Source organism: Hordeum vulgare, chromosome 2H (genome assembly GCF_904849725.1).
Source record: "Hordeum vulgare subsp. vulgare chromosome 2H, MorexV3_pseudomolecules_assembly, whole genome shotgun sequence".
Taxonomy (NCBI): Eukaryota; Viridiplantae; Streptophyta; class Magnoliopsida; order Poales; family Poaceae; genus Hordeum; species Hordeum vulgare.
The window spans coordinates 402,570,380-402,587,238 of NC_058519.1; the positions used below are offsets into that span (position 1 = coordinate 402,570,380).

Sequence of the window (16,859 nt, forward strand, 5' to 3'; positions counted from 1 at the left end):
GTTCACTTCTCTTGCTCCTGGTTGTGTGCATAGTCCCCAGGATATGATTTACTACTTCTCTGAGAAATATTTTCCTGCCCATAAGAAACAAGCTGCCTTGCAGGATATATATAACTTTATGCAAGTTGAAGAAGAGAGTCTTCCACAAGCTTGGGGAGGCTTGTCCAGCTACTTAATGCTTTGCCTGATCACCCTCTTGAGAAAAATGAAATACTTGATATCTTTTATAATGGACTAACCGATGCTTCTAGGGATAACCTAGATAGTTGTGCTGGTTGTGTTTTCAGGGAACGAATTGTGGAACAAGCTGAAATTCTATTGAATAATATCTTGAGCAATGACAATGCTTGGACTAATCCCGAACCACCTCCGAAGCCAACTCCGAAGAAAAGAGGTATCCTATTCCTCAGTCTTGAAGATATGCAAGAAGCTAAGAAATCTATGCAAGAGAAAGGCATTAAATCTGAAGATGTCAAGAATCTACCACCTACCAAAGAAATACATGGCTTGATAACCTGACACAGGTAGTAGAGGTCAATTCTCTTCGTAGATTCAATGAGAGTGATATTCCTTATGATAAACCTGCTAGCTTATACTTAGATGAATTTGATAACTTTGTTGCCAAACAACAAAGTTTCAATGATTATGTTAGCAGACAATTGAGACAAAATGCTCGTATGATTGATCATATAAGTGCTTGTGTGGATAGAAATGTCAATGATCTTAAGCTTTTGAGTAAACATGCCTCTATGGTCACTACTCAAGTAGAAAAAGTACTTAAGGCTCAAAATGACTTGCTCAATGAGTTGAGTGACAAGTCTGTTAGAGTTGTCACTAGAGGTGGTAGAACCACCCGGGAACCTTTGTATCCTGAGGGTCATCCTAAGAGAATTGAGCAAGATTCTCAAGGAGTTAGCACTAATGGACCTAGTCATCCTCGTATTAGGAAGAAAAATAAAGATGATATGAACTTGCATGCTAGAAACCCTATTGTTGTTACACCCGAGAATCCAAATGATGTCTGTGTTTCTGATGCCGAAACACAATCTGGTGATGAACATGAGCCTAGTGATAATATTGATAGTGGTGTTCATGTTGGCTCAACCTAGCAATGATAAGGATGTGGAGATTGAACCTGTTGATCTTGATAACCCACAACCTAAGAATAGGAGATATGATAAGAACGACTTTATTGCTAGGAAGAATGGTAAAGAAAGAGAACCATGGGTTCAGAAACCCATGCCCTTTCCTCCCAAACCATCCAAGAAAAAGGATGATGAGGATTTTGAGCGCTTTGTTGAAATGATTAGACTTGTCTTTTTGCAAATGTGTTTGACAAATATGCTCAAAATGTCTCCTTATGCTAAGTACATGAAATATATTGTGACTAATAAAAGGAGGATACCTGAGGTTGAGATTTCCATCATGCTCGCTAATTACACCTTCAAGGGTGGAACTCCTAAGAAACTAGGTGATCTTATACCTTGCTCCATTAAAGGAAACTAGGTTAGAACTGCTTTATGCGATCTTGGAGCCAGTGTTAGTGTTATGCCTCTCTCTTTATATCATAGACTTGAGTTGGATAAGTTGACACCTACTGAAATGTCTTTGCAAATGGTCGACAAATCAACTGCTTTTCCTATCGTCATTTGCGAGGATGTGCCTGTTGTAGTTGCTAACGTTACTATATAACGGACTTTGTTATTCTGGATATTCCCGAGGATGATGCCATGGCGGTCATCCTTGGAAGACCCTTTTTAAACACTGCAGGGGTTGTTATTGATTGAAACAAAGGCAATGTCACTTTCCATGTCAATGGTAATGAGCATACGGTGCACTTTCCGAAGAAACAATATCGAGTTCATTGTATCAATGCTAATGAAAAAACTTCATCAATTCTTATTGGGAGCTTTGAATGCCCTATACCTACTATCAAGATGAAGTATGATTTACTTGTTGGGGATATGCACATCCCCATTGAGGTAACCTAGTGATTATTCGAAAATTCTCCAGTTTTATGTGATTCGAAAAAAGTTTGTCAAGGAGACTTGATCAACCTCATTGACGGATTTCTTTTGATGACCATGAGATGGATGAATCTAGGAGTCACAACCTTGTGCTCTCAACTTCTACTTTTTGTTGTTTAGAAGAAAAATGATAAATTTAGCTTTAGTTTCTCCTGTTTTCTGCTTTTTCCGTCCCTTAGAAAAGTGTCCCGAAAATAGAAGTTCTCCAAATGCCCTGAAATTCAAGTATGATTTTTCTGGAATATTAGAAAAATTCTGCGATGGAGAGCTAGTCAGGGGGATGCACCAGTGGGCCACAAGCCCAGGAAGCGCGGGCACCCCCCTGGCCGCGCCTGGCAAGCTTGCCGGGCCCACGTGGCCCCCCTCCACTTATTCCAGGTCCCTTCTCCTTCTCCTACCTCCATAAAAATTCATTCTACAGCTCAAACTCGTGTTCTTGCTCTTCTTGCTGCATTTTTTGATCTCCTTGTGCAAAGCCCCATTCACCAAACTGTTTTGGGGGACTATTCCTTGAGAAAGAAAAGGAAAAGATGAGGTGGTTCCTAAGAGGCTCTTCAAGCCGTGACCCCAAGGAAGATGAAAATGAGAAGAAGAAACCCAAGTATCCGGTCCCCCGAGTTGCGGAAGTTCGAGCGTGCGAGTGGCCAAGCGATGTGTTCTTACGTTCCGCCGGTCTTTATGAGGATTTTTATTATTTGGTGGAGAACGCAGGCCTTACCGCATTTGTCGAAGATAAGTGTCCACAATACCTCCTCCTCACTAATATTTTCATGCAAAGCTTTAATTTTTATCCAAGGAAGAGTCCTCCTATGGTTGAGTTCAAGTTATATGATATCCCCCAACGCATGTCACTTCAGGATTTTTGCAATGTTTGCAATTTACCTTATGTTGGGGTTATTCATGAACCTCGTCCATGGTACTTGGAGGATTTCATTGGTACTATTGTTGTAGGAGAGGAGAGAGGAGTATCTTGCACTAGAGTTGCTAGCGTACATTTTCCTGTACTTCGGTATCTCTCTTTATTCATGGGAAAATGTTTGATTGGCCGTGGGAAAGCTGGGGCTCTTAGCTCCCCAGATCTTGAGGTTTTGCGCGAAGCTCTTTATAATGATAAAACTTATAGCTTGGGCTCTATAGTGGCTCAACGATTGAACACGAACCATACTAAAGGCGTTGTTTATGCAGGTATCTATGCTACCCGTCTTGCTAAACGTTTTGAGATACCTATTAGACTGTACGAGGAAGAAGAGATGCTTCTTCCTGAGAGATATTTAGATTATGATAGCATGGTCCGCCATGACTTTCTTGATAAAGATATGAATAAGAGGATGATTTATAACTTGGTATTTAGCCACGGTACTCGTGAGACTATTACTTTGCCTCCTACTTCTTTGTTCAATCTTCATCTAGGCAGGTACATTATTATGCCCTTGGACATCTACGCATATTGGGGCATAGCACCACCACAGGCACCCGTGCCCGAGGTACCAGTCGAGTACCAGACGCAAGTTTATCAGTGGGAGGCAGAGGAGCTCACCCAGCGGTGGCACCCTCAGTACACTCCGGAGTACCATAGAGACGGTTACTTCCCTCCTTGGGAGTAGACCAACTTAGGCCAAAAGCCTAAGCTTGGGGGAGTACGTGTTTCTCACCGACTTTATATTCATGCTCACACTTTCACTTTGATAGTCGGTGTTCACACCTTGCCACTGTATCATCCATGCTAGTTTATTTCTTTTTCTCGCTTTCTTCTTGTGTGTTTGTTTAAATTTGAGAAAAACAAAAAAAATTAGTTGTAAGTTTACTTTCCAGTTTGTTTAGTGGTTTTTAAAAAGGGAAGCCCAAAAATATTTCTCGTTCTTCTTTTTCTTGTTGGGAGCTTTCCCATGTAAATAGTTTTCTTTGTCTTTGGGTCAAGGTAGAAGACCATGATTTAAATGTTTTAGTGGCTCTCACATGCATAATTGTTTATCCGTCAAAGAGCCATATTACTTTGTCTTCTCCTTTGAGTTTGCTTGCAGATTCCAGCTTAGTCCAATGCACGAACACTCTCATTATTATACACATCATTTGGTCGTGCAAGTGAAAGGCAATAATGAAGATACATGATGAAGTGACTGAGCCTGTAAAAGCTGGTATGAACTCGACCTATTTTGTTTTTGTAAATATGACTAGCTCATCGTTCCTAATTCAGCTTTGTTATGAGAGAAACATGTTTGCAATGACAACTTAGAGATCATAGTTTCTGATGCCATGCTTAATTATCTAGGAGCTTATAATGGTTTGTCTTGGATGCCAACATGAATTTTAAGATGATTATGATGTAGTATGATAGGATGGTATCTCCCTTTGAATGATTCAAGTGGCTTGACTTGGCGCATGTTCACGCATGTAATTGAAACAAAATCAACATAGCCTCTATGATATTCATGTTTATGGTGATTTATATCCTACTCATGCTTGCACTCAATGTTGGTTAATTTCAATGCATATTGATGACTGTTGTCGCTCTCTAGTCGGTCGCCTCCCAGTCTTTTGCTAGCCTTCACTTGTACTAAGCGGGAATACTGCTTGTGCATCCACTTCCATAAACCCAAAGTTGTTCCATATGAGTCCACCATACCTACCTATATACGGTATCTACATGCCTTTCCAAGTAAATTTGCATGTGGCACTCTCTAAATCTTCAAGAAATAATTTGTTTTGTATGCCCGAACCGCTCATGTGGTGACAAGCGGCGGTCAGTATCTTCCATGCTAGGCGTGTTATCCTCGATATGTGTTTATTCACTATCACTCACGAGAAAGGGTCCGGTAGTCGGAATGCCCAGTTCCATGCTCAAATCGAAAATATAATTGCAAACAAAACTCCCCCTGGATTGTTGTTGGTATGGACGGCACCCGAGGATTCGGCTAGTTGTGGAGTGTGATTGATCGGTGGTGGGGGAGTCAAAACTTTACTTTTCTGTTTGGGAACCGCCTTTAATTTGTGTAGCATGGAAGATGGTGAAAACTCTTGGTCATCGCGTTGACAATGAAAGCATGCCACCCAAAATTATTGATCTCTACTTTTAAAAGCTTGAGCTCTATCACCTCTGCAAATCAATGCTTCCCTCTGCGAAGGGCCTATCTATTTACGTTTTTGTTGTGTCATCCTCTTCTTATAAAAGGGCACCAGTTAGAGATTACCTCCGTCATTTTTATGCTTTGCTATTAATCGATATTGAGTATGATTGTGACTGGATCTTCTTTGCCATGAATTACAATGTTCAGTCAGCCCTTGGTCTTTGAAGGTGCTCTGCATTTATGTTTTGCAGTCTCAGAAAGGTCTAGCGAGATATCATCTCTTCATATTGTTTTCATGTTTGTTTTGATTGAAGTGTTGACGTTTGAAACCTATCATTATTGCTCGCTAGTTGATTATGCCATTGATATGAGTATACCTTGTGACCTAAATGTTATTGCTTTTGTGGTTAGCTTATGATCTTGCTGAAAATCTGAATATGAGATAGACATAATTACAACAACAAGATCAAATAGAGTTCATAAAAGTTTTTTTTGTCTCTTTCAGTTTGTCAACTGAATTGCTTGAGGACAAGCAAGGCTTTAAGCTTGGGGGAGTTGATACGTCTCCATTGTATCTAATTTTCCAAACTCTTTTGCCCTTGTTTTGGACTCTAATTTGCATGATTTGAATGGAACTAATCCGGACTGACGTTGTTTTCACCAGAATTGCCATGGTGTTATTTTTGCGCAGAAAATAAAAGTTCTCGAAATGACCTGGAAATTTACGAGGATTTTTTGTGGAATATATAAAAAATACTGGCGCAAGAATCACCTCGATCGAGACGTGGAGCCAGGAGCCCACAAGCCCAGGAGGCACGGGCCAACCCCCCTGGCTGCGCCTGGCAGGCTTGTGAGGCCCTCGTGGCTCCGCAGCCTCCAACTCCAGCTCTATATATTCTCTTTTTCCCAGAAAAAATTAAGAGAGAAGATTTCATCGCGTTTTATGATATGGAGCCGCCGCCACCTCCTGTTCTTCCTCTGGAGGGCAGATCTAGAGTCCGTTCTGGGCTCCGGAGAGGGGAAATCGACGCCGTCGTCATCACCAACCATCCTTTATCGCCAATTCCATGATGCTCTTCACCGTTCGTGAGTAATCTCATCGTAGGCTTGCTGGACGGTGATGGGTTGGATGAGATCTATCATGTAATCGAGTTAGTTTTGATAGGGTTTGATCCCTAGTATGCACTATGTTCTGAGATTGATGTTGCTACTACTTTGCTATGCTTAATGCTTGTAACTAGGGCCTGAGTGCCATGATCTCACATTTGAACCTATTATGTTTTCATCAATATATGTTTGTTCTTGATGCTATCTTGCAAGTTGTAGTCACCTACTATGTGTTATGACCCGGCAACCCGGGAGTGACAATAGCCGGAACCACTCCCGGACATGACCATAGTATGACGAGTTCATGTATTCACTATGTGCTAATGCTTTGTTCCGGTTCTCTATTAAAAGGAGACCTTAATATCCCTAAGTTTCCCTTAGGACCCGCTGCCATGGGAGGGATGGACAATTGATGTCATGCAAGTTCTTTTCCATTAGCACGTATGACTAAATATGGAATACATGCCTACATTACATTGACGAACATGAGCTAGTTACATATCACCCTATGTTATAATTGTTGCATGATTAATGTCACCCAGCATAATTATCCATAACATATCCAATGCCTACGAGCTTTTCCTACTGGTCCTTGCTAAGTTACTTTACCGCTACTACTGTCACTACTACTGTTGTCACTGCTGCTGCTGTCACTACTGCTACCGTTACTATCACACTACTTTGCTACTGAAACTTTTCTGCAGATACTAAGTCTTTCAGGTGTGGTTGAATTGAAAACTCAACTGCTAATACTCGAGAATATTCTTTCGCTTCCCCTTGTGTCGAATCAACAAATTTGGGTTGAATACGCTACCCTCGAAAACTGTTGCGATCCCCTATACTTGTGGGTTATGAATGTCAGATAATAAATAAGGTGCTCTCTCATTCTACATTGGGGCTTGTGCAAGGATATTGGTTAATATACATACAACCTTGATCTCTTTCCTCATTTATTGCATGACACATCATCAAAAATCCCATGTGTCAAATCTACCAACAACTATCTTACAACCATTGGAGATGCCCTTATATATCGACGCTATTGTTTCTCAACCAGTAGTACAAGACTAAGCTTACACACTTGCCATGCAAGTTAAGTTGGCCTTTATGATTTCAGAATATAGTTGGGCCGAGGTACAAAACTTAGTGGGCCCAGACCCATAATACCTAATAATGTACACATACTAACTACCTAACGCGAGTAGTCCTTTACAGGTCTAATAGGCATATTTGAATGATTTGAAGATTGCTCGCTGTGGTTGCTACACGGTAATCATTCAAATCGTTCAAAAAAAAAGTCTAATAGGATTATGGTATACCTCATGTAGAAAAATGGCCAAACCTATTCAAATGGTACCTAATTTTGAAGATATCAATGTAAGTAACACTACGGTGAATACAATTTATACTTTGGACCCTTGGTATATTTAGTTTGTATTTTGAATCTTGAAGAATAAATGCACGTACCACAAGTGAATAACCCACCCATGCGGATCATGGTAGAAATCCCACTAAAACAATGAGTAATACTAGATTCACGGGCAACGAACAACAAACTTTTACGGAAACATGTGCGCTCCTTCCTCTAAGGCTTCTTCCGATGCAAAGGTTCTAAGATGTGGTGCTAAGAGCATTAAATAGCTTAGCAACTCAACTTCCCATGCATAGGTGCTTAACTTGTTGTTGCTAAGCTCACTCTATTTAATGATTTAGCACCTAAACTCTCTCATGCATTGGTCATCTTTTTTCATTTAATTGGTTGGCCTAGGTTCACATGTATGGCATTGGTTCTTCCCAGGGTCACCAAAGTGTTCTCTTTCCTCCTTAATTGCTATGCCATGTCATTTTTTGCTTATGTGGCATGCTTAGCACCTGTCCACCATGGAGCACTGGGAAGGGCCTAATTGCCCCCTTGTTTTTCACTAGTGGACCCGTCTCATTTTATTAAATCTCAGCCAATCAGATCCTAACCACCTTGTAAATCCTCTATAAAACCCCGTGTGGAGCGTTACTCCTAAACGACCTCCATGCCCAACATGGAGCCACGCCCGACTAACCCATGTGGTACCCTTTTGCAAGTGATTATGCTTAATAATTGCAATCTTTATGGTGTTATTAGATGAATACATTAGTACTAAGGTGGACTCATAGGCCTCTCCTACCATGATGTAGTGAACATGATATACTATAGGTAGAAGTTGGGATCCCGTCAGACATCACTGTATCGTTTGCATCATCAGTAACTCATGGACGTCGATGGGTTTCTTCTCACATGAGATGGTGGAGTGCAAGCTGTATCATCTCCTTGATTGTATGAGGACCATCCACCCCTTCCGTCTGAAAAATTGAACTAGATTTTATGAGTAAAATTAAGGGCAAATATGTGTAGCAATGTGTGCATGTGCCTTTTGATGCTACCACCTTGCAATGGGTTTTTTCATTTGTAGAAAGAGCACACACATGTATGAAGGAAACTTTCACCTAATGTTAATTTCATCACATTAATGACATTTTTTGATCTTTTGAAATAATTTATGTCACAAATTGTTAATCCAATTAGCGACTCGTCTACACGGTTGGATTTGTGTCCACAAGGGCTTCAAAACAAGATCTCATGTTGGCATTCTTCAGCGAATTTTTTAGTCGCCATCTATTGTCAATTATGTTATCCTAGTTTCGATCTTTAACGATGAACAGTTGCAATGATGATTGTATAGCTATCAAGCAATACTTTCGTATGTTTTGGGAAACTACAATGGTATGCATAGCCAGAGAGTGAGTATTCAGCGACTAACAATTAGTAGGAAGAGACATGAACTAACATAAGCACCACGAAGCAAGCTTTTAGAGTGTATCTCGACTTCCAGAAATCAGGAAACTAAGTTAATTTAATCTGACAACTTAGTAGCTAATAGATGGGTAAGTAAGTTACACTAATCTGGCTAGTACTCATTGAAAAAAAGTTGAAACATATATGGGATCTAATTTTGAATATTTCGCCACCAGAATGCTTGTGAAAGTGGATCATTAATATGGTCGACGATCTAAGATATGAAGGCTTTTTCAAATTCAAATTTGAGGTAATGCTTTATTGAAATCATGTTTTTATATATGAATGCATGCATGCATGAGAGAGTGGGGGGGGGGGAGGTGCCGCACTGCAAGCCCAATATGTGATGCTGCTACTTAGTGCACTTGTAAAATAAATGACTATTAATATTGGCCAAAAGATTGCGATATTATGTCCACAACGAGGCTTATACCAACTTTCATATCTTGAAACTTATAGTTCTATTCTTACTCACTAAAAACAATTGTTCCTAGGTCGACGACGGCTTAGAAAAGAACAGAACAACCGTATCCCTTGCGTCACCTCCTATGATATGGGGAAACCCTCATCATGGCTACCGCTACGGTGCTACTCCTCTTCCCAACACATCACTGTCACTCAAGAGCTCACAGGAAAAGCCTTGAACAACTCAAACAAGGTGACCACGAGGCGTGTCGTTCTTGTGGCTTTTGCTGCGCGGAAACAGCTACTTCCTAGTGCCGTTTGGTGGATAGCCCGAGGATGGCAACCTAGCTTTACAGTGGAGGCCACAATATCGATGCACGTGGTGGTGGCACTATTTGGAAATGCGGCATTGGTTCTTGTCGTCATTGATCGAGAGGCACGACGTTGAATCTGGTGGTTGTGTGCTCCTGATCTAGCGGCGAATGCGCTCCATGTGGGCGATACTGTTGTGCCTTTTATGCTCCGGTTCCGGCCATTTCTCCTTCTAGACTGACAGGCCTGAGTAGGGCTCTTGCTGGTGAGGTGGTAGTCGTCGGTGTTGGGTCCCACCATTGGTAGTGGTCCTTATGGCGACCTCACGAGCATGCGGCGGTGGAATCATGATGGAATGTGGTGGCCACCGAAAGGTATTTGTGAGGATTCCTCTCTCGAGAATCGTTGGTTGAATTTGGCAGGGAGATATAAACTATGGATGATAGCTTGGGCGCAGATGGATGGTTGTGTCGTGGATGGGATCGCGAAAATGTGATGACGACGACACATAAGTGACGTCAGTCTCGAGTTCCAGGGTGAAAGCCTAGGCCTACCATGTTGGTTTAATGCCAATATTTGTTGGGTCTAGTGACGACGACGCTTGCGCGTTGTTCCCTTCTTGAAGGCATTGCTGTTAGAGAATCTTGTTGTCATGTGTGTGGTGTCATCAAATGGTTAGTGCGGTTATGGTCATTGATCTAGTTTGTGGATCGCGGATTTGATAGGTTTGAGTATTACCCTTTTCATCGCATATGCATAGCTTTGGTCTTATACGAATTTACTATTATCTGACGTGTTTCTGTGTGCGTGAGTCGATGTTGGTTATGTGCATCCTAACTACGCAAAGACCGGGTGTGTGCTCTTTGTGTTTGTATCATCTTGATGCTCAATTTTAAACAAACAAATTCACCTTTTATTGCAAAAACAATAGATCATCAAGATGATAGAGATATAAAGAACACACATGGGGTGCAGTGGTTTTGGGGCTAACCGTAGTCAGATTGGGTAAGGCGCGGGCCGAAGGAATGTTTACAATTTAGAGTTTGACTATGATGGAGATGGTGTATATGAGGATGATTGTTACAAATGGTCTTCATCGTAGCTTGGCAGCGAATATTAGCGACGGAATTATTGTGGCGACCGTGGTTACCAAGGTTCGGGGAGGAGTATACTCGTGGTAATGGTTATGTGGCTCATTATGACATGCAGAACTTTTGTGTGCCTATTGAGATTTTGTTGAGGGATTTTCGGGGCTCATGGATAGCTACAACTGTGTGACAACGTTTCCTTGTGGAAAGTGCTGGGGGTAGCAGGGGGTTCGATGAATGTGTCCATTAAGCCAGCAAGGTCTAATGGATTTTACATTTGCATCATTATTAAAGTAGCGATTATTAGCTTAAATTGGGCTCCATGTGTAAGAGCGTATTTCACCATGTGTGGTTTTGATTGATGACAATCGTTATGGTCTAATGGTTTCCTTGAGTTATATTCGAAGGATTTGTCCATAAGCACTTCTTGAAGTCCATCTATTGATTTCAAGGAGTTTATATGATAACCAAGGTGGTATTCAAGGGTTTATCCAAATATTGATCATGTGAGAGTTGAGCTTATTGCAGACATGTCTTGAAGAAGAAGATTGTGTGAACATTCATGTTTATCTTCAAGACATCATCTTTATGAAGAGAGAAGATAAGACACAAGGTTGATCAAGACTAAGTCAAAGAGTGAATCAAGTTTATCAACCCACAGAGCGCAAAAGATGTACCGAGTGGGATCAAATAATCCCATGGTATGGTATATTTCCATGGGATTTTATCAAGAGGAAGATCCCATACAACCCATGGAGGATGAGATCAAGTGGTGATCGTCGTCAAGATTGTGGTGTGCAAGTTCAAGTGAAGCATCACAGCGAGATCATGCTTGAAGCTTGCCATCCATTGTGGTGACAATGGACTTGTGAAGATGTGTCGAAATGTGTCTCACCCACAGTGGAGTATAGGGGAGCAATCAACTAGTCTACATCGAGCCAACACAATCAAGAAAGGTGGTCCATATTGAGGAAGTCAAGATCGTCATCATCTAGCTCAAGTGTACTATGTGTAAGGTATAGGTTTGCCCTTGGTAGGTTTTCTATTTTACCAGTCTCATGGCGATAGTGGGGAGACTGGGTTATAGGATCGATGGTCGTACTATCAAGGGGGGACGTGGCCTCCCAAGTGAGTACCTTGATTGTATCGTTCATTGAAAGCTCAAACCTTTTGCACCCTTGCATAATCTTTCTTAGTTCTTGTTTGGTGTTTCTCTTTGTGAGTTTTAGAGCTTACGGGCATCTTTATGACAAGCTTGAGTTCATAAAAATTGGAGTCCATATGCATCTTCTATGATGTTTTCGATGTTGCAGTTTTTGTCAGTTCTTCATTCATAGAGGTTTCACATCTCGATATGTTCGGACAGTACTTTTCGTCTGCTATCCAACAAGTTTGAGTTTGCTCAATTCAAAGCTCGTATGCAGAAGTTATGGTCGTTTTACTATCGGAGCAATTCTGTGTGATCACGCGGTAGTACTGCTTGGGCGGTACTTCCACTGTGTACTACCGCTCCTACTTTCGCTTATATTTTGCTTCTCGATAGGTTGGTTTTCTAGGCGGTGCTTGAGAGGAAGTACCGTTCTAGCGGAAGTACCGCTGCCCCCAGCTGTACTGCCGCTTACGCGCGGGCTGAGTGCATAACGATTGGATTTGAGGGAACCTATTTAAGGGGGTTTTCTTCCCCAATGGTTCCCACCCTTTGAGCTCGTGTTCTTCCCCCATTGTTGATCTTCTTCGAGCTTGCTAACTCTCAACCCCTCCAATGATTCTTGCTAATTCTTGAGAGAAAAGAGGGAGGATATCTAGATCCACATTTCCACCAATCACTTTCTCCTCTATGTGAGGGGAACCCCTTGGATCTAGGTCTTGGAGTTATTCGTGTTCTTCTTCATTCTTCTTCTCATTTTCTTCCATAGCATTACTTGTTGTGGTGGGATTTGGGACAGAAGGACTTAGCACTCTGTGTGCCCTTGCCATTGCATTTGGTGCATAGGTTTGAGTTATCCACGATGATACATGGAAGTGTAAAGTTGAGAAGCTTATTACTCTTGGGTACTTGGTATCCTAGATCTTGTTAATCTTGGGTGCTTTGGCGCCCTAGATGCTTGGTCGTGCCTTGGGGCTCAATCATTGTGGTGTAAAGCTCAGAGCAAGCGTCGGGGTCTCCAATTAGACTTTGGAGATTGCTCAGAGCAATTTATACTGGTTCGGTGACCGCCCCCAAGGGTTGCCATTTGTACGGGTTTGGTGACCGCCCTCAAGGGTCCCTCAGTGGAATCATGACATCGTGCATTGTGCGAGGGCGTGAGGAGATTATCGTGGCCCTAGTGGCTTCTTGGGGAGCATTATGCGTCCACACCGCTGCAAAACAGAGATTAGCATCCACAAGGGTGTGAACTTCAAGATACATCATCGTCTCTGCATGCTTGAGTTATCTCTTACCCGGGCCCTTTACTTTTGCACTTTACTTTGTGATAGTCACATCGTCTCTTCTTATATATCTTGCTAACCCTTAGTTGTTTATCTTGCTTAGCATAAGTTGTTGGTGAACATAGGTGAGCCTAGTTGTTTTCGATTTTGTGCTTGACATATTAAACGTTAGTTTTATTCCGCATTTGTTCCAGCCTAAATCGTAATTATTTTAAAGCGTCTATTCACCCCCTCTAGGCACATCCACATTCTTTCATCGTGGACAGTCAAGGACGTTGCAAATGTATCTGGTTTCATCCCTAGGGGTGGACGAGGTGGCAGGGGTTGCAGTAATGTCCCCCCTCCTCATGCTACTACTGAGGTAACGGCTGACCGTGCCCTAGAACCCCTCGTAGGCTCATATCCTTAAGTCGGGTTAGACACCTCTGGTATCTTACCTCCCTGCGGCGACGCTTGTAGCAGTATCTGAGCTGGGTACGATCCCATGGAGAGTTAATCTTTATTTGTAGCGGGTGTGGACCTCAAAGCCGACTTCACGAGGAAAAAAGAACAAAATTATTGTTTCAATTGTGGTCTTATTGGACACTTTGCCATAGACTCCACAGTTGAGCCATGCGATACTACCTCCGTCCTGGTTTACTTGTACCCCTCGTATTTTGGGTCATATTATGATCATGATTTTAACTAATAAAATATAAATTTACATAACAAAAATAATATCATGAAGACAATGTTTAAGTATATGTGGTAGTAGTTGTTTAAAGCTGGAACACAATTGTGATGATTGTGCGGTTCTTTCGATGATCAAGTCAGTGGTGATGACATATTGTGTTTGCAGTTTGAGACTCATGTTTTTTGAAAGAAAAGTGTCCCAACTCAAGTCGTCCATGACTTCGAAATGCACGGACAAGGGATAGACATAACGTATGTCTCTGTGTGGGAGGATCAAGTGGCGATGCGGCTTCAAAGGCTTATTGCTGGGAATTTTCATTGGTGTCCGATTATAATTGTGGTCAAAAGAAGCAAATTTAAGAGTATTGATAGGATGTTAACTGTCTTACTTTGAAATACATTGCCCGTCTAATTATCTATGTCTATACCTACTAATAAAGATACTATTGCTTTTGCATGTCGATTATTAAAACTACCCCCAAAATTGACACAAATTACCCATCATGTCACCCATAAGTAAAGATGGATTGATTTGCTACAATGTCGTTTTCTTTGGTTTATATACCATGCATACCCAAATTAAATACATAACACAGCTAGCCCATTGGTCAAAACTTTACTGTTCCACCTAGCTGACGTGAGATCAACCCTTTGAAATATGCTATTATCTTGAATGTTACTCATTTCTAAAAGAAAGTTTATAGTGCAAACTTAATTAATAACTTCTCTATATTGGTTATTTTGAAAATGGCTATTACATAAGTTTCTTATCCCATTTAACTTGAGCAGATACGATAGTTTAATACTCTCATAAAAGATAGTATTGACACTATAGCGGATGTTGATTTATACTAGCTACACTATGCTAAATGTTGAAATAGGTACACATTCATCCTATTTTTCATCGTGCATAATAACCGACAATATACGATGATGTACAATAAATTATTGATACGAGCTTTATGTAAACAAGTGGCTTAATATTAATATCCATATATTTTTAAGATTGTGCCATAAGATTTTTAGAAACACCTTGAGTACAATTAAACAAATTATCCAATCATTACCTTTGTACAAAACACTACTTATCATGTTGTTTGTTGTGTGAAGATCTCAAGGTATTTGCTGATATCGTCCAGTGTGTGCAAAAGAATGATTTATTTATTTTTATATTGCAACACACGACCATATTTGCTACTACTTCTGAGTTGAATCTACTAGTTCAGTCAAACAAAACTAAAGAATCTATCGAGTTCATGAAGAAACCCAGCGTACGTTCTTCCTGAACCGAGCCATGTCACATGTGAGGTCATTTATGTGACGTCATCAGAGGTGATGTCATGAAAGAAATTCGTGAGCAACCAAGTAAAAGGGACAGAAGCAAATCCTTTTCGTTGGTGAAATCAGGATAGAGGGAGAGGAGCAATTGATTGTGTGGGAAAGACAGCGAACCGATGGATGGTTACCTCGACGAATATGGTATGGACCATGCTGCCGGCCACGGTGGTGACACTTGCCGTGATCACCTTGAGACACAGCGACTGCAGCGCCCCGCACACCTTGGCCATGGCGTCCCGCGCCTTGCCGTGCCTCAGGCTCACCACCGACAGCTTCTCCGACACATTCGTCACATCCAGCTGCACAGACCGTAACCGCACTCTCATTCGATCGACTGTACTACTTACGTCTTTGCAATTGCATTGCATGGTGTCGTTTCATAAGGTTGCCCGGAAGGTTGATATTTTACCTCGAGGATTTCGACGGGATACGCGACTGGGGAAGTGATGGCGTCGTTGATGGAGGAGGCGGAGCTAGTCCTCCTCATCTTCCGTCGCCGTGGCAAGTCCGCGCTGTCTTCCTCCGCCTGGCTCCCGACGGAGGCGGTGCAGTTGTGAGTTTCGAGGTCGGATATCTCGGCTAGAAGCTGCCGCTCCTGCTCCTGCAGCGCCTCGATGTACGCGATGGCGTCCTGGATGATGGACGCCTTGTCCATCTAACGTCGCCGCACAAACGCAAGTAAATTAAACACACAGGTTCTCTTGTTGTATAGTGATCTAATTGCTCAGTCCCACGCGGGCGGGCGGCAGGGCGCGCTCACCTTGCTGATGTTTGGAACGACGCCGCGGAGGTTGTAAAGCTTCTCGTTGAGCCTCCTGCGACGGTCCCTCTCCATGATTATGTTCTTGCTCGCCCGGGTTGCCCTCGTCGTGGCCGTCGACCACGAGCTGGCGCCGTCCGGCGAGCTCGAGTCGTCGTAGCAGGAGTACAGACCGGACAGCGAGTCCTCAGCCGACAGGTACATACTGCAACAATCAACAAGGCTAATCCAACGGTTAATAGGCACGGAAGGATCGAACAATCACGGGCGATGGATTGCCCCATGATCAGAAAGCAGAGTGGCGCACTTGAATGTGCAGGCTCACCTGTCGACGACGGCGAGCTCGAGCACCTGGGCCTCGAAGAAATTAGGCGTCTCCCAAGAGAAGTCCAAGCTCATGTCCATGTCGGCCTCCATTGGAATTTGGAACGAGACAACGGGTCGATCTGCTCGCACAGATGGTTGTTGAACTCTCTCTCTCTCCCCCCCCCCCCCCCCCCCCCTCTCTCTCTCTGTTCTGTACTGGCGCTTGTTTATAGCGAGGAGTTTTGTTCTGCCAGGGGTACTTGATGCCTCACTAACTAGTACACTCGCTAATCAGCACCCAGATGCTTTATGCAGAAGCATGGAATAGTACTACTTGTAGGATGCGATCAGGATGTGACTGCGTGTGGATAGCCTGAATTCGTTAGCACAAGTGGCAGCGTATTGAGGATGGTAGATCTGCGTCGCTGTGTGGCGGGGGCCGACATGCGAGCGAGACCACCCTACGTGATGGCACCTGGCGCCTTCTCGGCCTAGACGTCGTGCGTGCCAAATAGCCAT

The 16,859-nt window shown here is 42.5% G+C and overlaps 1 protein-coding gene across 2 annotated transcripts; it reads right to left on the reverse strand.

The window, feature by feature from the left end:
* Positions 1-8,281: 8,281 nt before the first annotated feature.
* Positions 8,282-16,521, reverse strand: LOC123430159 (transcription factor BHLH6-like). Of its 2 annotated transcripts, none has more exons than XM_045114056.1 (5): positions 16,360-16,521; positions 16,035-16,257; positions 15,684-15,929; positions 15,403-15,573; positions 8,282-8,536 (listed from the first exon to the last, which is right to left on the reverse strand). In XM_045114056.1, the coding sequence occupies exons 1-5, from the start codon at positions 16,449-16,451 to the stop codon at positions 8,468-8,470; spliced, it is 801 nt and encodes a 266-aa protein (XP_044969991.1). In that variant the 5' UTR covers positions 16,452-16,521; the 3' UTR covers positions 8,282-8,467. The 2 variants fall into 2 exon arrangements, with proteins under 2 accessions (XP_044969991.1, XP_044969993.1); XM_045114058.1 differs by having other exon boundaries at positions 16,035-16,239; positions 16,360-16,507.
* Positions 16,522-16,859: the final 338 nt, after the last annotated feature.

Coding starts and splice junctions, on each gene's coding strand:
- LOC123430159 (XM_045114056.1), bottom strand. CDS start 16,451: ATGGAGGCCGACATGGACATGAGCTTGGACTTCTCTTGGGAGACGCCT. Junction 16,258..16,359: donor GAGCTCGCCGTCGTCGACAG/GTGAGCCTGCAC, acceptor CCGTTGGATTAG/CCTTGTTGATTGTTGCAGTA. Junction 8,537..15,402: donor TCCATACCATATTCGTCGAG/GTAACCATCCAT, acceptor TCAATTTTTCAG/ACGGAAGGGGTGGATGGTCC.